We start from the raw sequence: 22,780 nt of genomic DNA on the forward strand, positions 1-22,780 counted from the left end.
AGATTCCACCTCTCGTATCACTTGCTTTCACTTCAAACAAAATGGCAGCTTACAGTCAAGACGATCTGATCGATAATCAAGGTCTATATTGTGATAAAACGGGTCTTACATCGTGAAGTTCATCAAATCACGTGAGCACCTTGATTAAAAACACGAAAAGATTTGGAAAATATCTGTTGACAACGAGTTGGCGGTGCACATGCTCTGCAATCGACCGAAATCTGCATTTCAGTTTACAAACCGGATTTCGATTTCATTTTGGACTATGCATAGCCTTGTTAGTCCAGGCAAAATCTAACGCCATAATACCAGCCTAGTTCGGCAAGGGTGGAAACTGGACTTTTATAGTCAGTTAACTCTCTTGCCTCGGGAAGATGTCAAGGTACTGCACACTGATAATCTTCATGTTGAACGTCAATCTAAGTTTGTCGCTGTCTTTCTACGGGACCAGGAAAATCGGCACGTAAAACCCTGGGGTAGTTGGACTGTGACCTAGACAATCTAGAGCTGGTTTGGTGATCAACATACATATTGTTTGTGCAGAGCTGGAAGTTGACTGACCAAATATTCCCTTTGTTGAGGCGTGGACATGGTCGGAGAGGTCCCGAACAACAGGAGCCTGTTAGCTTCTCACAGGGGTTGAGTGACAAAGGGGTCGGCCAGGTATTGTCCAGTTTGCTGCAAAAATTCCATGTGTTCTGCCTACTTGCGTCTTGACTACGGGTAAGGCTAGGGGCGGAAGGTCACAGCTGTCCCACAGTTGTCCCTCAGTTGTCCCACAGTTGTCCCACAGTTGTCCCACAGTTGTCCCACAGCTGTCCAACAGTTGTCCCACAGCTGTCCCACAGTTGTCCCACAGTTGTCTCACAGTTGTCCCACAGTTGTCCCACAGCTGTCCCACAGCTGTCCCACAGCTGTCCCACAGTTGTCTCACAGTTGTCCCACAGTTGTCCCACAGCTGTCCCACAGCTGTCCCACAGTTGTCCCACAGCTGTCCCACAGTTGTGGTGAGTCAATTGGAGGAAGAGTCGCCCGGCTTGGCTCCAGTAGACTTAAACTGTTCTGGGACTCGCTATGCACAGGATTACAGTGTGTGACTCATTTGTTTAGTGACCATGGTGATGCTGGGATGTCTTCGCTTTTTTTCAAGCTGGAAACGATGTTCTAGGGTGTTTCAACACCAGGATAGAAAGAAGGCGAAATGCATCGTGTGAGAAAGGATAAGTTTAAAAATTGAACTTCAAAAGTGATGAGGCCAACAAATTATTGACTCTGAGGTTGATATTGTGACCTGAAAACCTCTGACTGTCCAATCAACAAAGTATTTTCCGAAGTCACAGTAGAACAGCCAGTGACATGTCACCTACCTAGATTCCTCCTTCGCCTCGTTGAGAGAGTGACGCAGGAGAACCACTTGCTCCGCCTCCTCCTGTCTGGCACTGTCACCAAGGTTCCTGGAAGTATATCCTCAGTATGCATAAATAAGAAATACACAAACATGGCCAACACGAAACTCAGAGAAGAACATAAACATGGCCAACACGAAACTCAGAGAAGTACACGAACATGGCCAACACGTAACTCAGAAGGACACTAACATGGCTGACACGTAACTCAGAGAAGTACACGAACATGGCTGACACGTAACTCAGAGAAGTACACGTACATGGCTGACACTTAACTCTGAGAAGTACATGAACATGGCCGACACGTAACTCAGAGAAGTACACGAACATGGCCAACACGTAACTCAGAGAAGTACACGAACATGGCTGACACGTAACTCAGAGAAGTACACGAACATGGCCAACACGTAACTCAGAGAAGTACACGAACATGGCTGACACGTAACTCAGAGAAGTACACGAACATGGCCGACACATAACACAGAGAAGTACACGAACATGGCCGACAAGTAACTCAGAGAAGGACACAAACATGGCCGACACGAAACTCAGAGAAGTACACGAACATGGCCGACACGTAACTCAGAGAAGTACACTAACATGGCTGACACATAACTCAGAGAAGTACACTAACATGGCCAACACGTTAATCAGAGAAGTACACAAACACAGACGACACGTAACTCAGAGAAGTACATGACCATGGCCAACACGTAACTCAGAGAAGTACACGAACATGGCCGACACGTAACTCAGAGAAATACATGACCATGGCCAACACGTTAATCAGAGAGGTATATGTACATGGCCGACACGTAACTCAGAGAAGTACATGACCATGGCCAACACGTTAATCAGAGAGGTACACGAACATGGCCGACACGTAACTCAGAGAAGTACACGAACATGGCCAACACATAAATCAGAGAAGTACACGAACATGGCCGACACGAAACTCAGAGAAGTACACGAACATGGCCAACACATAAATCAGAGAAGTATATGTACATGGCCAACACGTAAATCAGAGAAGTACACGTACATGGCCGACACGTAACTCAGAGAAGTACACGAACATGGCCAACACATAAATCAGAGAAGTACACGAACATGGCCGACACGTAACTCAGAGAAGTACACGTACATGGCCAACATGTAAATCAGAGAAGTACACGAACATGGCCAACACGTAAATCAGAGAAGTATACGTACATGGCCGACACGTAACTCAGAGAAGTATATGTACATGGCCAACACGTAAATCAGAGAAGTATACGTACATGGCCGACACGTAAATCAGAGAAGTTGACATGTGCACACATGCCTGATGTGGTGACCTACTTGATGATGTCATCTTTGGCTGACAGAGACTGCTCCAGGATTGAGACATCGTGGCTGTACTGGTGGGCGTCCTCATTGGCCGCGCGGAGCAGGTCGTCCCGGGACTGAACCTCCAGCTCCATCTGCTGCTTCTCCCCCTCCACTCGCTGTAACCAGTCACACTTTAAACACATCTTCATCACACGTATCTGTACAAGTATATTGCTGTAACCAGTCACACTTTAAACACAGCTTCATCACACGTATCTGTACAAGTATATTGCTGTAACCAGTCACACTTTAAACACAGCTTCATACCACGTATCTGTACAAGTATATTGCTGTAACCAGTCACACTTTAAACACAGCTTCATACCACGTATCTGTACAAGTATATTGCTGTAACCAGTCACACTTTAAACACAGCTTCATACCACGTATCTGTACAAGTATATTGCTGTAACCAGTCACACTTTAAACACATCTTCATCACATGTATCTGTACAAGTATATTGCTGTAACCAGTCACACTTTAAACACATCTTCATCACACGTATCTGTACAAGTATATTGCTGTAACCAGTCACACATTAAACACATCTTCATAACACGTATCTGTACAAGTATATTGCTGTAACCAGTCACACATTAAACACATCTTCATCACACGTATCTGTACAAGTATATTGCTGTAACCAGTCACACTTTAAACACATCTTCATACCACGTATCTGTACAAGTATATTGCTGTAACCAGTCACACTTTAAACACAGCTTCATAACACGTATCTGTACAAGTATATTGCTGTAACCAGTCACACTTTAAACACATCTTCATACCACGTATCTGTACAAGTATATTGCTGTAACCAGTCACACTTTAAACACAGCTTCATCACACGTATCTGTACAAGTATATTGCTGTAACCAGTCACACTTTAAACACATCTTCATCACACGTATCTGTACAAGTATATTGCTGTAACCAGTCACACTTTAAACACAGCTTCATCACACGTATCTGTACAAGTATATTGCTGTAACCAGTCACACTTTAAACACATCTTCATACCACGTATCTGTACAAGTATATTGTTGTAACCAGCCACACTTTAAACACAGCTTCATCACACGTATCTGTACAAGTATATTGCTGTAACCAGTCACACTTTAAACACATCTTCATACCACGTATCTGTACAAGTATATTGCTGTAACCAGTCACACTTTAAACACATCTTCATCACACGTATCTGTACAAGTATATTGCTGTAACCAGTCACTCTTTAAACACATCTTCATAACGTGTATCTGTACAAGTATATTGCTGTAACCAGTCACACTTTAAACACATCTTCATCACACGTATCTGTACAAGTATATTGCTGTAACCAGTCACTCTTTAAACACATCTTCATAACGTGTATCTGTACAAGTATATTGCTGTAACCAGTCACACTTTAAACACATCTTCATCACACGTATCTGTACAAGTATATTGCTGTAACCAGCCACACTTGAAACACATCTTCATCACACGTATCTGTACAAGTATATTGCTGTAACCAGTCACTCTTTAAACACAGCTTCATAACGTGTATCTGTACAAGTATATTGCTGTAACCAGTCACACTTTAAACACATCTTCATCACACGTATCTGTACAAGTATATTGCTGTAACCAGTCACACTTTAAACACATCTTCATACCACGTATCTGTACAAGTATATTGCTGTAACCAGTCACACTTTAAACACAGCTTCATCACACGTATCTGTACAAGTATATTGCTGTAACCAGTCACACTTTAAACACAGCTTCATCACACGTATCTGTACAAGTATATTGCTGTAACCAGTCACACTTTAAACACAGCTTCATCACACGTATCTGTACAAGTATATTGCTGTAACCAGTCACACTTTAAACACAGCTTCATCACACGTATCTGTACAAGTATATTGCTGTAACCAGTCACACTTTAAACACAGCTTCATCACACGTATCTGTACAAGTATATTGCTGTAACCAGTCACACTTTAAACACAGCTTCATCACACGTATCTGTACAAGTATATTGCTGTAACCAGTCACACTTTAAACACATCTTCATCACACGTATCTGTACAAGTATATTGCTGTAACCAGTCACACTTTAAACACATCTTCATCACACGTATCTGTACAAGTATATTGCTGTAACCAGTCACACTTTAAACACATCTTCATCACACGTATCTGTACAAGTATATTGCTGTAACCAGTCACACTTTAAACACATCTTCATCACACGTATCTGTACAAGTATATTGCTGTAACCAGTCACACTTTAAACACAGCTTCATCACACGTATCTGTACAAGTATATTGCTGTAACCAGTCACACTTTAAACACATCTTCATCACACGTATCTGTACAAGTATATTGCTGTAACCAGTCACACTTTAAACACATCTTCATCACACGTATCTGTACAAGTATATTGCTGTAACCAGTCACACTTTAAACACATCTTCATCACACGTATCTGTACAAGTATATTGCTGTAACCAGTCACACTTTAAACACATCTTCATCACACGTACCTGTACAAGTATATTGGATTACTGATCTGCCCGCCCTCAGATAGGACAAGAGGATTATTGGGATGTTATATTTGACTGTGACTGGCTGAGTTTAACCAGACAACATTCTATGAGACTCTGGCTTCACATGTATGGCTATGGTTGAACGCTGCTATTTACTTATACCATTCAAATATATATTCACTCATGCCAACCTGATTCAAAAGTGATATTGTTTAAGTTAAAAGAAATTTGTTTGGTAAATAATTAATCTCATTTAGATTGGAATCTAAACCCCACTTATCTGGAAATTGTGTCTTCCAAAGGACGTTCATAAAGTACAAAAATATGAAAAATGTGACAAATGTAAAGCTGCAGAGTCTACCCCCAAAACCAATGCACACATCCAGCGTATGGAGTGAGTGAGTTTGGTTTTACGCCGCTTTTAGCAATATTCCAGCAATATCACGGCGGGGGACACCAGAAATTGGCTTCACACATCGTACCCATGTCGGGAATCGAACCCGGGTCTTCGGAAAAACGAGCGAACGCTTTAACCACTAGGCCACCCGACCGCCCCTCCAGCCTATGAAGCGGCATTACACAAACTGCTGAAAATTCTTTGTAATGGTGGGTTGGGGAGCTAACTCTGGTCAGTTTACCGAGTGATTCACATATCTGCAAATTCATTTATCTGGGCAATTCTTGAAACACGAAGTGTCTGGATAAGTGGGGTTCCCCTGCATAGAATTCTAAACACGTTGAATGGTTATTCCTGTTCTATGGCTCCCTAGATCTAGATATGTACGCTCTCTTGGTCATGTTTGCTGTACATACAGGTCAAATGAAACACTAAATTTGAAGTAAGAAGCCCTTACTCTGATACTGGTGTTTGCTTTCTTCAGGTCATCCAGCAGTCTCTCATTGTCATTCATTGCACGTTTGTGAGCGTTCATGGCCTCACTCAGCGACGCCTTCAGCTTCCGAATCTTCTCCTCCTGTTTCAAAACAAAGTGAGTGAGTGAGTGAGTGAGCTGGGTTTTTCCCTGTATTTAGCACAATTACAACAGGGGCTCCAGACATGGTGTAACCACAGAGGGATCTGACCTTAGGCCTTGATTCTTAAGCACCAGGTAACCCCATTGCCCTTGCAGTGCTGGCATCGACGTACCTGTGTGGTGACGGTGTCTGCCTGTCCCCCTACCTGTGTGGTGACGGTGTCTGCCTGTCTCCCTACCTGTGTGGTGACGGTGTCTGCCTGTCCCCCTACCTGTGTAGTGACGGTGTCTGCCTGTCTCTCTGCCTACCTGTGTGGTGACGGTGTCTGCTCGTCTCTCTGCCTGTGTGGTGACGGTGTCTGCCTGTCCCCCTACCTGTGTAGTGACGGTGTCTGCCTGTCCCCCTACCTGTGTAGTGACGGTGTCTGCCTGTCCCCCTACCTGTGTGGTGACGGTGTCTGCCTGTCTCCCTACCTGTGTGGTGACGGTGTCTGCCTGTCCCCCTACCTGTGTGGTGACGGTGTCTGCCTGTCCCCCTACCTGTGTAGTGACGGTGTCTGCCTGTCCCCCTACCTGTGTGGTGACGGTGTCTGCCTGTCTCCCTACCTGTGTGGTGACGGTGTCTGCCTGTCTCCCTACCTGTGTGGTGACGGTGTCTGCCTGTCCCCCTACCTGTGTAGTGACGGTGTCTGCCTGTCTCCCTACCTGTGTGGTGACGGTGTCTGCCTGTCTCCCTACCTGTGTGGTGACGGTGTCTGCCTGTCTCCCTACCTGTGTGGTGACGGTGTCTGCCTGTCTCCCTACCTGTGTGGTGACGGTGTCTGCCTGTCCCCCTACCTGTGTGGTGACGGTGTCTGCCTGTCTCCCTACCTGTGTGGTGACGGTGTCTGCCTGTCTCCCTACCTGTGTGGTGACGGTGTCTGCCTGTCTCTCTGCCTACCTGTGTGGTGACGGTGTCTGCCTGTCTCCCTACCTGTGTAGTGACGGTGTCTGCCTGTCTCCCTACCTGTGTAGTGACGGTGTCTGCCTGTCTCCCTACCTGTGTGGTGACGGTGTCTGCCTGTCTCCCTACCTGTGTAGTGACGGTGTCTGCCTGTCTCCCTACCTGTGTAGTGACGGTGTCTGCCTGTCTCCCTACCTGTGTGGTGACGGTGTCTGCCTGTCTCCCTACCTGTGTAGTGACGGTGTCTGCCTGTCTCCCTACCTGTGTGGTGACGGTGTCTGCCTGTCTCCCTACCTGTGTGGTGACGGTGTCTGCCTGTCCCCCTACCTGTGTGGTGACGGTGTCTGCCTGTCTCCCTACCTGTGTAGTGACGGTGTCTGCCTGTCTCCCTACCTGTGTGGTGACGGTGTCTGCCTGTCCCCCTACCTGTGTGGTGACGATGTCTGCCTGTCTCCCTACCTGTGTGGTGACGGTGTCTGCCTGTCCCCCTACCTGTGTGGTGACGGTGTCTGCCTGTCTCCCTACCTGTGTGGTGACGGTGTCTGCTCGTCTCTCTGCCTACCTGTGTGGTGACGGTGTCTGCTCGTCTCTCTGCCTACCTGTGTGGTGACGGTGTCTGCTCGTCTCTCTGCCTACCTGTGTGGTGACGGTGTCTGCCTGTCTCCCTACCTGTGTAGTGACGGTGTCTGCCTGTCTCCCTACCTGTGTGGTGACGGTGTCTGCTCGTCTCTCTGCCTACCTGTGTGGTGACGGTGTCTGCCTGTCCCCCTACCTGTGTAGTGACGGTGTCTGCCTGTCTCTCTGCCTACCTGTGTGGTGACGGTGTCTGCTCGTCTCTCTGCCTGTGTGGTGACGGTGTCTGCCTGTCCCCCTACCTGTGTAGTGACGGTGTCTGCCTGTCTCCCTACCTGTGTGGTGACGGTGTCTGCCTGTCTCCCTACCTGTGTGGTGACGGTGTCTGCCTGTCTCCCTACCTGTGTAGTGACGGTGTCTGCCTGTCTCCCTACCTGTGTGGTGACGGTGTCTGCCTGTCCCCCTACCTGTGTAGTGACGGTGTCTGCCTGTCTCCCTACCTGTGTAGTGACGGTGTCTGCCTGTCCCCCTACCTGTGTAGTGACGGTGTCTGCCTGTCTCCCTACCTGTGTGGTGACGGTGTCTGCCTGTCTCCCTACCTGTGTGGTGACGGTGTCTGCCTGTCTCCCTACCTGTGTGGTGACGGTGTCTGCCTGTCTCCCTACCTGTGTGGTGACGGTGTCTGCCTGTCTCCCTACCTGTGTGGTGACGGTGTCTGCCTGTCTCTCTGCCTACCTGTGTGGTGACGGTGTCTGCCTGTCCCCCTACCTGTGTAGTGACGGTGTCTGCCTGTCCCCCTACCTGTGTAGTGACGGTGTCTGCCTGTCTCCCTACCTGTGTAGTGACGGTGTCTGCCTGTCCCCCTACCTGTGTAGTGACGGTGTCTGCCTGTCTCCCTACCTGTGTGGTGACGGTGTCTGCCTGTCTCCCTACCTGTGTGGTGACGGTGTCTGCCTGTCTCCCTACCTGTGTGGTGACGGTGTCTGCCTGTCTCCCTACCTGTGTGGTGACGGTGTCTGCCTGTCTCCCTACCTGTGTGGTGACGGTGTCTGCCTGTCTCCCTACCTGTGTGGTGACGGTGTCTGCCTGTCTCCCTACCTGTGTGGTGACGGTGTCTGCCTGTCTCCCTACCTGTGTGGTGACGGTGTCTGCCTGTCTCCCTACCTGTGTGGTGACGGTGTCTGCCTGTCTCCCTACCTGTGTGGTGACGGTGTCTGCCTGTCTCCCTACCTGTGTGGTGACGGTGTCTGCCTGTCTCCCTACCTGTGTGGTGACGGTGTCTGCCTGTCTGCCTACCTGTGTGGTGACGGTGTCTGCCTGTCCCCCTACCTGTGTAGTGACGGTGTCTGCCTGTCCCCCTACCTGTGTAGTGACGGTGTCTGCCTGTCTCCCTACCTGTGTAGTGACGGTGTCTGCCTGTCCCCCTACCTGTGTAGTGACGGTGTCTGCCTGTCTCCCTACCTGTGTGGTGACGGTGTCTGCCTGTCTCCCTACCTGTGTGGTGACGGTGTCTGCCTGTCTCCCTACCTGTGTGGTGACGGTGTCTGCCTGTCTCTCTGCCTACCTGTGTGGTGACGGTGTCTGCCTGTCCCCCTACCTGTGTGGTGACGGTGTCTGCCTGTCCCCCTACCTGTGTAGTGACGGTGTCTGCCTGTCTCCCTACCTGTGTGGTGACGGTGTCTGCCTGTCTCCCTACCTGTGTGGTGACGGTGTCTGCCTGTCTCCCTACCTGTGTGGTGACGATGTCTGCCTGTCTCCCTACCTGTGTGGTGACGATGTCTGCCTGTCTCCCTACCTGTGTGGTGACGGTGTCTGTCTGTCTCCCTACCTGTGTGGTGACGGTGTCTGCCTGTCTCCCTACCTGTGTGGTGACGATGTCTGCCTGTCTCCCTACCTGTGTGGTGACGGTGTCTGCCTGTCTCCCTACCTGTGTGGTGACGATGTCTGCCTGTCTCCCTACCTGTGTGGTGATGGTGTCTGCCTGTCTCCCTACCTGTGTGGTGACGATGTCTGCCTGTCTCCCTACCTGTGTGGTGATGGTGTCTGCCTGTCTCCCTACCTGTGTGGTGACGATGTCTGCCTGTCTCCCTACCTGTGTGGTGACGATGTCTGCCTGTCTCCCTACCTGTGTGGTGACGGTGTCTGTCTGTCTCCCTACCTGTGTGGTGACGGTGTCTGCCTGTCTCCCTACCTGTGTGGTGATGGTGTCTGCCTGTCTCCCTACCTGTGTGGTGACGATGTCTGCCTGTCTCCCTACCTGTGTGGTGACGGTGTCTGCCTGTCTCTCTGCCTACCTGTGTGGTGACGGTGTCTGCCTGTCTCTCTGCCTGACCCTCCAGCTGGGTGATAGTTGTCTTCAGGTTGAGTTCGGTGTTGTCTTGGAGCTGTCTGCGCCGGTCGATCTGGGATTGGTAGGTCTGAGACTGTTGCTGAAACACAGGACAAACTTCTTTCTACAAAAGTCCAGAACCTTTCACTCAATAAATACTCAACAATCGTTTTGTAAATAAAACTTCACTTGAGACAGGACAAGTTTTAAAATTTAGAAAAAGAAAAGATAAGAACTCACTTATTACATTGCATAGAATTTCAGGGTGCTTGTGTGGTTGTTTAGAAGACAGTTTTGTTGAAGTCACATTATGTGATAATGCGAATCATATAAATATTTTGGAAGAGTTCTACTTAAGTTGTGAAATCTTATGCCCACTCTTCCTTGTGAGAGAGGTGGTGAGGTGAAATGGGGTTTAATGTCGCAATCAAGATTATTGCACTTATATAGCGACGTGCATCCACGTGTGTGTGTGGCTGCTTGTACTAGTCCGGACTGACGCCGATTTGTAGTGCTAGCTCACTGAGATACCATGCCGCATGAATACCCCACTCAGACACAGTATACTGACTCCGAGCCGGCCACCCTTTAATGTTGAGCGCCAGACAGGGTAACAACAAGTACCATCTTTTAACATCTTTTGATATGACACAGCCAGGGATCGAACCCCGGACCATCCGTTCTCCGGCCGGACACTCTACCACTAGACCACGGGGACAGTTTCCTTGTGAATAAAATATGTTTATATAAGAACAAAAACAAAACAACATCAGTCCTACCTGTACAAATTCACACTTCTCTGCCAGCGCCCTCTTCTGGGCTTCCACCGTGTCCAGCTGTTTCTTCAGCATCTTGCGCTGCTGCTCGCTGTCCTGCAGCCTCGCATGGTAGTCCTGCGGCCAACCAATACACAACAACACGGGTTAGGCCATCCAATACACAACAACACGGGTTAGGCCATCCAATACACAACAACACGGGTTAGGCCATCCAATACACAAACAAACGGGTTAGGCCATCCAATACACAAACGAACATGTTGGGCCATCCAATACACAAACACACATACACACAGGTTGGGCCATCCAATACACAAACACACGGGTTGGGCCATCCAATACACAAACACACATACACATGGGTTTGGCCATCCAATACACAAACATACATACACATGGGTTGTGCCATCCAATACACAAACACACATACACATGGGTTGGGCCATCCAATACACAAACACACGGGTTGGGCCATCCAATACACAAACACACGGGTTAGGCCAGACTTTTTGGATATTTTTTACAATATTAAGTTGACAGCAACAATGAATGTGTTTTTTTTATAACATTTTACTTATTTCTGGTCAGCGGAATAAAAAACTGATTTAAAAATCACATTTAAATGTGAATCGGAAAATTTGTAAACCAAGTTTTAAAAAAAATCTGGCCTAAGATCATGAACATCACAACAAACTGACTCATGTATCAGGACATAGATGGTAAAATACTTTTGTATTTATTGGAGTTCAAAAGCCTCAGTCATTTACTCAATATGTTTTGGTTGGGCCTTCGATGATATTTGTATGTTTAGTATCATGACTTTTCTTACATCTACATTTTGAGATAAGAATTGTTATAAAGAAGTGTGATGCCGTGGTGCCAAACGTGATCACACTACTATTTGAACAGTGGTACAGCAAGGACTACAGCTAACAGACCACAGGGACATTAGGCCATAATAACGTACTAAATCAGAGTTACATCCCTGGAGTCTAACTATATATTGAACTATCGGCGTACTGCACTTGTCTGCCCTACGATTGTACAATATCGATAGTAATATAAAAACAGCAACAATCTGTATACACTATGAAAAATAATTGATTGTCTCAATTGTTGCGGTTAGTTATCAATAAAACATAAAGTATGCCTCGAAAATCGTATTTCAAACCTGCCGTGATTAGCAAGCACGACAACTTCAGATTAGAGTTACCTCCCTTTGGTTTGAGTAGCCACAAGGAGGAAAATCACCGACTTTGAAATTGTCAGCAATACTCAATTCATATCTATTACCTGTAGAAACTTTCACAATCCGTGTATACAGGGTTGAAAATGTCAATCAAAAATGTGATTTTTCTTTGTTTTTTGTTCTTCGTTGCATGAATAACTCCAGTGCGCATGCATGAAAGAAAATTGAGATATTTTACCCCGTGCACAGCAGGACCAATATATGGTCCAACAGCTTCCTCTCACCTCCATCTTTTCTCGCAGTCGTTTCATCTCGGTCCTGCCGCCCTCGATCTCGGTGGTGGTTTCCGCCTTGAGGCGGTGCGCCTCCTTCGTGTGGCGGGAGTGTTTCTTCTGGAGCTTCTCATACTCCCGCTTCATCCTCTGCACCTGGGACAGACACGCCATCGTAAACAACGTGTCATGTGACCATCATGGCTGCAGCAGTAATCCCAGGATACTTGAGTGAGTGAGTGAGTGAGTATGGTTTTACGCCGCATGAAGCAATATTCCAGCAATATCACAGCGGGGGACACCAGAAATGGGATTCACACATTGTACCCATGAGGGGAATCGAACCCGGGTCGTTGGTGTGACGAGTGAAGGCTTTAACCACTAGACTAACCCAAAGTCCCCTAGGATACTTTGTTGAATCAGAGTCGGTGTAGATTTGTCCTCAACAAATTCAAGGCCTTTTCAAGGGACTTGCAGTCAATTCAAGGCAAATATGATCCCTGTATAGATTTGGTAGAACACTCGTAGTTCAAGAAATCGTCATGCAAAGGAGGTATGCAATATCAGCTGCAAGGTTTAAATTACTTGTTATGCTGCAACATTACAGCTTTGTGGACATTCACAAGCACTTTTTGTGTTTCCCACATAAATAGTAAAAAAACTCATGTGTAGTTAGGGAGTAATTCAAGGTTTTCCAAGTCAGGTTGTTTATTTTCGGGATCTTTTCAAAGCGAATGAGTGAGTGAGATGTGTTTAATGCCACTTTTAACAGTATTCCAGTCATATCGTGGCGTGTCAGCTTAATATGGGAGGAAAGCCCAAAGTGATGAAGGTCTCGGACATTTACCACTTCGGTGAAACCCACGAGCATGGGTATGGTGCTGACAAACCTAGAAACATAATCGGGGCGAACCGGGATTCGAAACTACAAACATAAGTTTCTGGCGTGCCCAAGGGACACAACTCCTCACAGAGAATTGCAGCGCCTTAGACGACTGCCCCCTTCAAGGCGAATGCCGATTTAAGGCCTTTTGAAGACAAACTGTAAAAATCAAGGCATTTCCAAAACCTGTGCGCAGCCTGGACTGGACTGCAGTGATAGACACAGTCACTTGTCCGTTATTCTGAGACTAGTGAAAATGTAGAGGGACTAGTTTGTTTTCTCCCCAAATACAGTTATTTTGCATAAGCCACTAGTCCGGAATGAGCTGCGGACTACCTGGATATGACCAATGGTGTCTACCCTGGACTGACTAAATGAATACAAAGGGGGTGAGTTTTGGTAAATGATGCTTTGATTTCACATCATGTAAGCTTGAAGTGGGAGGAAATCCGGAGTAATGACATCTCCGATGTTTACCACTCTAGTGAAACCCAGCAGCACAGGTAACGTGCTGACAAACCTAGAAACATGATCAGGGAGAATCGGGGATTTGAACCCATCACAATCATGATCTAAGGGAGGCAACTCTACAAAGTGACCAGCAACCCGTGCCCCCGTAGGTATTCAGTTTTTCTAAAAAAAGATTTAAATGGGATGTTTGGAGGTGTCAGTTGCTTGAGAAAGATGCTGGTCCCTGTCCTAACACACTGAAGCCAATAACTGGTTACACAAGGAACAAACTTTATAACAACATCCGTTTGTCTTTAGATCAAACATCTGCAGAAACATTTCTCCTTTGTCTAAAAATGAAAGTATGTTATTGAACAGGGCATAATTGTTTAACTGGATTTTGTGGACCAAAATTTAAAAGGTAGAGACTTGGTTGGAATTTGATATTTCTGTGTGGATCAAATTGTGTAGTCTGTTTGTTTGTTCCTTGTTTGACTCCACACTCAGCGATATTCCAGCAACCAGCCAAGCCATGGAGCCTGAGAACAGTGTTTGATAAAAAACAAAATGCCAGGCTGCCATCAGGACCCACAGACTTCAGAAGCTGCAGGCCCTGACTTAACTCTTTAGGCCCTCATTTAACAAACTGCAGATCATTGTGTCAAATAAAAAACATGAACATTTACTGCAGGCCATGAGGACCTGTTTGATTTTGAAACTACGTGCCCGACACAGAATCTACTTGCCACAGACCTAGGGGCAGGCACTTATTTTGAACACTGCCTGAACCCAACCTTGTTGCCCCACCCCCCCCCACCCCCAGGGCCCCCCTTAGATTCCCACACTAGACGGACGAGGATGTTCATCATAGCAGAATGGAGACAAAACACACGACACACACGATAATCGTGGACAGAGTTGGGTTATTTTTTAACTTTGTACCTCAGTGCTGAGTTGAACGACCTGCGCCTCGTACTGCTGAACGACCTCGTCCCGGGTCCGGCTCGCCTGAGTCAACTGTGTCCTCATGTCCTCAAACTGCAACAGATTCAATATCGACATTCACACTTGGTCGCTCACATGTGAGTAAACAACATCGACATTCACACTGGCACGATCACATGTGAGTAAACAGCATGGACATTCACACTGGCACTCTCACATGTGAGTAAACAGCATCGACATTCACACTGGCACTCTCACATGTGAGTAAACCAGGGGTCCGGAAAATTTAAAATCCCAATCGGACATTTGCATTTAGGCCACGCCCCCCTTCAAATAGCGTATTTTAGTACGACTTTTCACACACATTACAAGTTTACGTATTCATAATATGATGAATTATGAATTGTTTCAATTTAACTTGTTTAATTCACCGGACAATTAATAACAAATAATACCATTTTAGATATACATGGAAAACATACGTTTGTTTCTGTTATAACTTATAATAATGATCTGTTAACGTAGTAAACGGTCTAATTAATATTCAGGAGTTATATTCATGAGTCTGCTCAAGTGTACGCGTTGTAACATTTGGATCGAGACTATTATCCCATATTTGGTTATCACGTGACCACACGGGAAAAGTTTTTTTTAAACTAAAGATTTTTTTAAAACAAGACAGATAATTTAATCACAAATACTAAAATATCGTTGAGAGCAATAGTTATTTGAATACTTTTTTCATCTGTACTTATTGACCATAAAAAAAATTGATATCGATCGTCCGAGAAAGCAAAATGGCGGTCAATCAAGATTCAATATACGACTAGCTACTGAAAACAATAAAATCTGCAAATCTTCATTGTATGTCAACCAAGTGAAATTCGTTAGCCACGACTTACAAAATGATCGTCTAGACTTTGAGGGTTTGGCAGATCTGCTCGACTGATCTGCATCGGTCGACTGGCTGTCGTCATGCTTTCGCTTCTTGTCTGAGGTTACGTATCGTAACATTGTGAGGATAATGAGGTACATCTGACTGATTTAATGATTTTACGTCCGCTTCGCATTTATTGCATTTCGCGGACGGGGTAGGTGGGGAAGTAATGATAAATAGGTTAAATAAAAGAATCACCATACCCCAAAAACTGAAACTAACCGGGGGGTAACCTATGCTATCCTAGAGAAGGTACTAGAGAGTATTATTACTGGGGGTGTTATTTTCATTAAGAGACGTGGGGCCGTAACTTTATCTTACCGGGTGAAGGTTGGGTTGGTACAGCATATTGGGTGATTGTAAGTATGCAGTTAGGCTGCATTAATAAATATAGGGAGTGGTTGATTAAAGAAAGAAACAGGGGTTTAATGAAGGGACTGTATAAGCCGGTAATCCGGGGGGTGGGGGGGGGGTGGGTGGGTATGGCTTGGTTAGGTGGCGAGCGGTGTGGGCTTGTGGTAGGCGCTGGCTGGCTAAACAGGTGTCTTTGTTTAGTGTGTGGATAACTGGGTTTTGGGCGCGGATGTCGGAGAGGACGGCTCGCGTTGGAAATTTGGATCCCGATCCGAAAGTTAATGGAGATTGTTGACTAGAGCAAAGTAATTTTATTTAGTTTTGTTTGGGAGATTCTAACTTCTGTCTAGGAGGTCTGCTTTCATGATAAATTGTGTTATTGCATTGAGGATGTGGATAGGGTTGGAAGGGTTGAGGAGTAGTGTGAGGTTTAGTTTATAGTTAGGGGGGACAGCTAGGTAGAGTTCAGAGTGAAGGGTGTTATAGAAAGGACAGCTGTTAAAAATATGGTACAAGTCTTCAGGTTTTTTACAGTATATACAATTTCCGTCCGGGTGTCTTCCTTGTTTGTGGAGATTGTGGTTGAGGTTTGTGTTGCCGCTAATAATTCTTGATATGAGATTATCAAGGTGGTTGGAGTTGTTGAAGTTGCGACATTTTAGATTGGGTTGCGTAAAAATTGATCTGAGCCATTGCGAATTGGTGTTTTCGATTATGTTATTGTAGTTTTGGAGTTTGATAGACCTTTTTATTTTATTCTTGATTTCTACTTTCGAGGTATGGAAGTAAATTTCAAGAGATGGCTGTTGGGTGGCTATTTTGGCTGCAATGTGAGCTGTGTTATTTCCTGGTATATTGGTGTGTCCCGGGGCCCAGAGTAGACTGATTTGTTTGTTGTTGTTATTGAGTTGGTTTGTGAGAGTAATAATATTGTTGATAAGGTCGACGTCTGGACGTGTTCTGGAGTGTTTGTTTTATATTTGTTTGAGTGACGTTAGTGAGTCGGATATTATTAGGAATTTTTGTTGGTTAATTGTTTTGGTAGCGTGTATTGCTGTAAGGATTGCTAGTAGTTCCCCTGTGTTATTGATTGTGAAATTTTTATAGTGAAAGTTAGTAGTGACCTGGGGTGTTTGGTCTATGTGTATTCCTAATCCTGTCTTGTCATTTGATTGGGATGCGTCTGTGTAGATGTGAGTGTGTGTAGGCCAGTTATTATGGATGTGTGTAAGTGTTAGTTTTGCCTTATTTTCAGCTGGGATGCCGTTGCTTGGTGTGAACAGTTTGTGGAGGGTTGTATCTACTGGGGGGGGAGGGGAGGTCGGCTATGTATTGTAGGGAGGGGGGTGTATGTATTATGTTGCTTAGATTGTGGGTGAGTATTAGCTTGTGCAGGTGGGTCATATATGGAGCTTGGTCAGGGGAATTTTGGAATTTGTGTGCCGTCTGTTTGTTGATGTTGTTGTATTTTTGTTTTATTAATTTAAAAATTGGATTGTGTTGTGCCCCAGCCCAGTAGTTGAGAATGGTTTGTTGTATTCGGTGTTTGATGGAGAGTGTATTTGTGATTAGTAGGAAGGCGTGATGTGAGGTCCCAGTCCTAGTGCCGGTGGCTATTTTGAGGGCCTTGTATTGGATTGATTTTATTTTGTTATAGTTAGTAGTTGAGATGCCGCTTAGGACCGGAGCGGCATAGTCGATTTTGGATTGAATGAGTGTTTTGTAGATGTTGAGGAGGGTTTGCTTGTCGGACCCCCAATTATTACCTTTAATAGCTCTCATTAAATTTAAATCTTTTTCACAAGAGTTGACCATTTTCAGTATTTGGGGGCCCCATGTAAGGTGTTGGTCAAATGTAACCCTAAGAACTTGGCTTCTTTTTGATATGTAAATTATTTTGTCATTAAGGTGAAGTTTGGGTGTGTAATTTTGCATATACTGTTTTTTAAATAGCATGCCGGTGGTTTTATTGGTGTTAATTTGGAATCCCCATTTGGAAGCCCAATTTTGAATGTTGTTTAACGCAGATTGCATTCTAGTTTTTAATAAATTGATGGAGGCCGAGGAGGTCCAAAAGGAAACGTCATCTGCAAATTTTGCAGTAGTGATTTTTTCAGTGTTTTTGGTGTCTGAAAAGATATCATTAATCATAAAATTAAATAGCATTGGCGATAAGATGCTTCCTTGTGGGGTGCCGTTTTCAATGGGGTGAGTGTCGGAGAGGGTTTGATGGGATTTAACGGTAATGTGTCTGTCTGATAGGAACGAGTGAATGAAGTTTAATATTCTCCCATTGATCTGATTGTTTTCAAGTTTTTTTAGAAGGCCGGTATGCCAGACCATGTCGAAAGCTTTGCTAAAATCTATAAAAATGGCCAGTGTGTATTGTTTCATTGATTGGGCTGTTCTAATGTCTTGTTCTAGGTGAAGGATGTGGTCTAGTGTTTGTCTGTTATTTGTGAAGCCGCTCTGGTCTGGGCTTATAAGTCTGTTGGTAGAGATGTGATGCTTAAGTCTGTTATTAATAATGGATTGGGGTACATCGATGATGCAAGGTATTTATGTACAGTTATAAACACCTTTCACGCAAATTAACAAGATGTTCTCAGTAATTAATCCTTGATTAATCAGTGTCAACTCAGTTTATTGCCTATTACAGTGACTGACCGATTGGACTATCATGTAGGTACGATGTATTTACAGCAATCAAAACAAACAAAGCTTGTCAGTGTAGATAATCTTAATTGTGTTGCAACTGCAGACAGAAACTGCTCAGTCCTAACTGTTGATCATATCCGGTCAAAATTTAAGAATGTCCGAACAATACTTTTTAAAACGTCCGGTAAGCAATATTTTAAACCGGACATTTGAGATTCCCAATCGGACATGTCTGGCGCATATGACGGTTTCCGGACCCCTGGAGTAAACAACATCAACATTCACACTGGCATGCTCACATGTGAGTAAACAACATGGACATTCACACTGGCACTCTCACATGTGAGTAAACAATATCGGCATTCACACTGGCACGCTCACATGTGAGTAAACAACATCGACATTCACACTGGCACGCTCACATGTGAGTAAACAACATCGACATTCACACTGGCACGCTCACATGTGAGTAAACAACATCGACATTCACACTGGCACGCTCACATGTGAGTAAACAACATGGACATTCACACTGGCACGCTCACATGTGAGTAAACAACATCGACATTCACACTGGCACGCTCACATGTGAGTAAACAATATCGACATTCACACTGGCACTCTCACATGTGAGTAAACAACATGGACATTCACACTGGCATGCTCACATGTGAGTAAACAATATCGACATTCACACTGGCACGCTCACATGTGAGTAAACAACATGGACATTCACACTGGCATGCTCACATGTGAGTAAACAATATCGACATTCACACTGGCACGCTCACATGTGAGTAAACAACATGGACATTCACACTGGCACGCTAACATGTGAGTAAACAACATCGACATTCACACTGGCACGCTCACATGTGAGTAAACAACATCGGCATTCACACTGGCACTCTCACATGTGAGTAAACAACATGGACATTCACACTGGCATGCTCACATGTGAGTAAACAATATCGACATTCACACTGGCACTCTCACATGTGAGTAAACAACATGGACATTCACACTGGCATGCTCACATGTGAGTAAACAATATCAACATTCACACTGGCACGCTCACATGTGAGTAAACAACATGGACATTCACACTGGCATGCTCACATGTGAGTAAACAATATCGACATTCACACTGGCACGCTCACATGTGAGTAAACAACATGGACATTCACACTGGCACGCTAACATGTGAGTAAACAACATCGACATTCACACTGGCACGCTCACATGTGAGTAAACAACATCGGCATTCACACTGGCACGCTCACATGTGAGTAAACAACATCAGCATTCACACTGGCACGCTCACATGTGAGTAAACAACATCGACATTCACACTGGCACGCTCACATGTGAGTAAACAACATCGGCATTCACACTGGCACGCTCACATGTGAGTAAACAACATCGGCATTCACACTGGCACGCTCACATGTGAGTAAACAATATCAACATTCAAACTGGCACGCTCACATGTGAGTAAACAACATCGACATTCACACTGGCACGCTCACATGTGAGTAAACAACATGGACATTCACACTGGCACACTCACATGTGAGTAAACAACATCGACATTCACACTGGCACGCTCACATGTGAGTAAACAACATCAGCATTCACACTGGCACGCTCACATGTGAGTAAACAACATCGGCATTCACACTGGCATGCTCACATGTGAGTAAACAACATCGGCATTCAGACGGGCACGCTCACATGTGAGTAAACAACATCGGCATTCACACTGGCACGCTCACATGTGAGTAAACAACATCGGCATTCACACTGGCACGCTCACATGTGAGTAAACAACATCGGCATTCACACTGGCATGCTCACATGTGAGTAAACAATATCGACATTAACACTGGCACGCTCACATGTGAGTAAACAACATCGGCATTCACACTGGCATGCTCACGTGTGAGTAAACAACATTGACATTAACACTGGCACGCTCACATGTGAGTAAACAACATCGGCATTCACACTGGCACGCTCACATGTGAGTAAACAACATTGACATTCACACTGGCACGCTCACATGTGAGTAAACAATATGGACATTCACACTGGCATGCTCACGTGTGAGTAAACAATATCGACATTCACACTGGCACGCTCACATGTGAGTAAACAACATCGACATTCACACTGGCACGCTCACATGTGAGTAAACAACATCGACATTCACACTGGCACTCTCACGTGTGAGTAAACAATATCGACATTCACACTGGCACGCTAACATGTGAGTAAACAACATCGACATTCACACTGGCACTCTCACAGGGCATTGTCCTAGTGAAGGAGAGAGGGAGTTTCAACAGAATTTCAGTCATATTATAGTTCCAAGAAATGGAGGAAATCTCAAAGTGAGTACGTGATTGTTGCCTAATGCTGAAACAAGTCATCAACATATACAACTCTTGTAAGATTCACCTGTCTGTTCTTGTGTTCGAGTGTCGTGGTCTGGATGTTCAGCTCCTTGTCCTTCATCTCCAGCTGACTCCTGATGGCCGCGGTCTCGTGTTCCCAGTCTCTTCGTTTCGCAGTCAACATGATGTCCAGCTGCCTCATCAGCTCCAGCAGCTCCTCCTGACACGACGACGTCAACCCCCCTCCCGGTAACCTAGGCAACACAGCACGTAGTAGTGTAATAATGTGGCCATCACCTCCTGATTCGACGACATCAACCCCCCTCCTGGTAACCTAGGCAACACAGCACTTAGTTGTGTAATAATGTGGCCATCACCTCCTGACTCGACGACATCAACCCCCCTCCTGGTAACCTAGGCAACACAGCACGTAGTAGTGTAATAATGTGGCCATCACCTCCTGACTCGACGTCAACCCCCCTCCTGGTAACCTAGGCAACACAGCAGGTAGTAGTGTAATTATGTTACACAATATTGATATAATTTGTCAAACATCTCCTGTTTTCATTACGTCAACCCCTCCCCTGGTAACCTAGGCAACATACTATGCAACATTGTTAATGTGACCATCAGCTCCTGAAATGATGTTACCCCCAGTTTGTTTGATTGTTTGTTTGTTGTTTAACGCCGCACTCAGCCATATTCCAGCTGAATGACAGCAGCTTGTAAATAATAGAATCTGGACCAGACAACCCTGTGATTGATATCATGAGCATCGACCCACGCAATTGGGATACGATGACATGCATCATCCAAGTCAGCGAGCCTGACTACCGATCCTGTGAGTTGCCTCTTACAACAAGCAATGTAACCTTTTATGGCAAGCTTGTACTACTTCCAAGTAATCTAGGCAACAAAGTACATGATTGTATTGTAATAATGTGGTTATGTGGTTTTCGTTTTGTGTATTTTATGCTTATCTGGTACTTTGGCGACAGTTGTTAGGATTCTGTTTTTCAATGAACTTTTTTGGAACAACAGTGTCACAAAAAGTGAAAAAGAATCAATGAAAATACAATGCACAATATAAGATCAATGTGAAAGAAATATATGGCAAATTTATACAAAATGTTGGCAATCCACTTTGTGGTAAACATTGTACTTAACACTGCACACCTCTACACACATTACACAACACTGAAATTATGTGTTTAACACTGCTGGACGACTTGGAGGGACTCACCATTACTGAGTGAGTGAGTGAGTGAGTTTGGTTTAACGCCGCTTTTAACAGTTTTCCAGTTATATCACGGCGTGTCAGCTTAATGTGGGAGGAAAGCCTGAAGTGATGCAGGTCTCAGACGTTTATCACTTCGGTAAAACCCACGAGCACGGGTATGGTGCTGACAAACCTAGAAACATAATCGGGGCGAACCGGGATTCGAACCCACAATCATAGGTTTCTGGCGTGCCCAAGGGACGCAACACTGCACAGCGAATTGCGGCGCCTTAGACGACTGGGCCACCTGTGCCCCCCACCATTACTGACAGACATAAAACAAAACAAGTACACTTTCAAACAATCTCCTACCATAGCAGGCCTATCAAGGTTCAGCCCCAAAACATATTGCAAAATGTCATCTTAAATTTGGAGAGTGAGACACCTACAATGGCATGCTGATGCTTGGTAACTTACTTATTGTTTTTTTGCAACTCAAGCCAAAGACCAGAGAGTTTTTCCATTCTGTTTTCTCAGCTCGAATATACACCAAAGACCATCAT

The 22,780-nt window shown here is 45.3% G+C and overlaps 1 protein-coding gene across 4 annotated transcripts in view; it reads right to left on the minus strand.

The window, feature by feature from the left end:
* The window catches only part of LOC124114576 (centrosomal protein of 63 kDa-like), a 45,979-nt gene that overhangs the window by 21,594 nt on the left and 1,605 nt on the right, over nt 1–22,780 (minus strand). For all 4 annotated transcript variants that reach the window (XM_048390231.1, XM_048390232.1, XM_048390234.1 and 1 more), the window contains exons 2-10: nt 22,695–22,780; nt 21,063–21,252; nt 14,651–14,746; nt 12,388–12,531; nt 10,915–11,028; nt 10,101–10,235; nt 6,171–6,290; nt 2,748–2,893; nt 1,368–1,454 (exon numbers count right to left, since the gene is read on the minus strand). In XM_048390231.1, coding sequence (XP_048246188.1) covers nt 1,368–1,454; nt 2,748–2,893; nt 6,171–6,290; nt 10,101–10,235; nt 10,915–11,028; nt 12,388–12,531; nt 14,651–14,746; nt 21,063–21,252; nt 22,695–22,741 — 1,079 coding nt within the window. In that variant the 5' untranslated portion in view covers nt 22,742–22,780. The remainder of the gene's footprint in view (nt 1–1,367; nt 1,455–2,747; nt 2,894–6,170; nt 6,291–10,100; nt 10,236–10,914; nt 11,029–12,387; nt 12,532–14,650; nt 14,747–21,062; nt 21,253–22,694) is intronic.

The sequence above is a fragment of the Haliotis rufescens genome, unplaced genomic scaffold (genome assembly GCF_023055435.1).
Source record: "Haliotis rufescens isolate VD_foot unplaced genomic scaffold, xgHalRufe1.0.p SCAF_88, whole genome shotgun sequence".
Classification (NCBI taxonomy): Eukaryota; Metazoa; Mollusca; class Gastropoda; order Lepetellida; family Haliotidae; genus Haliotis; species Haliotis rufescens.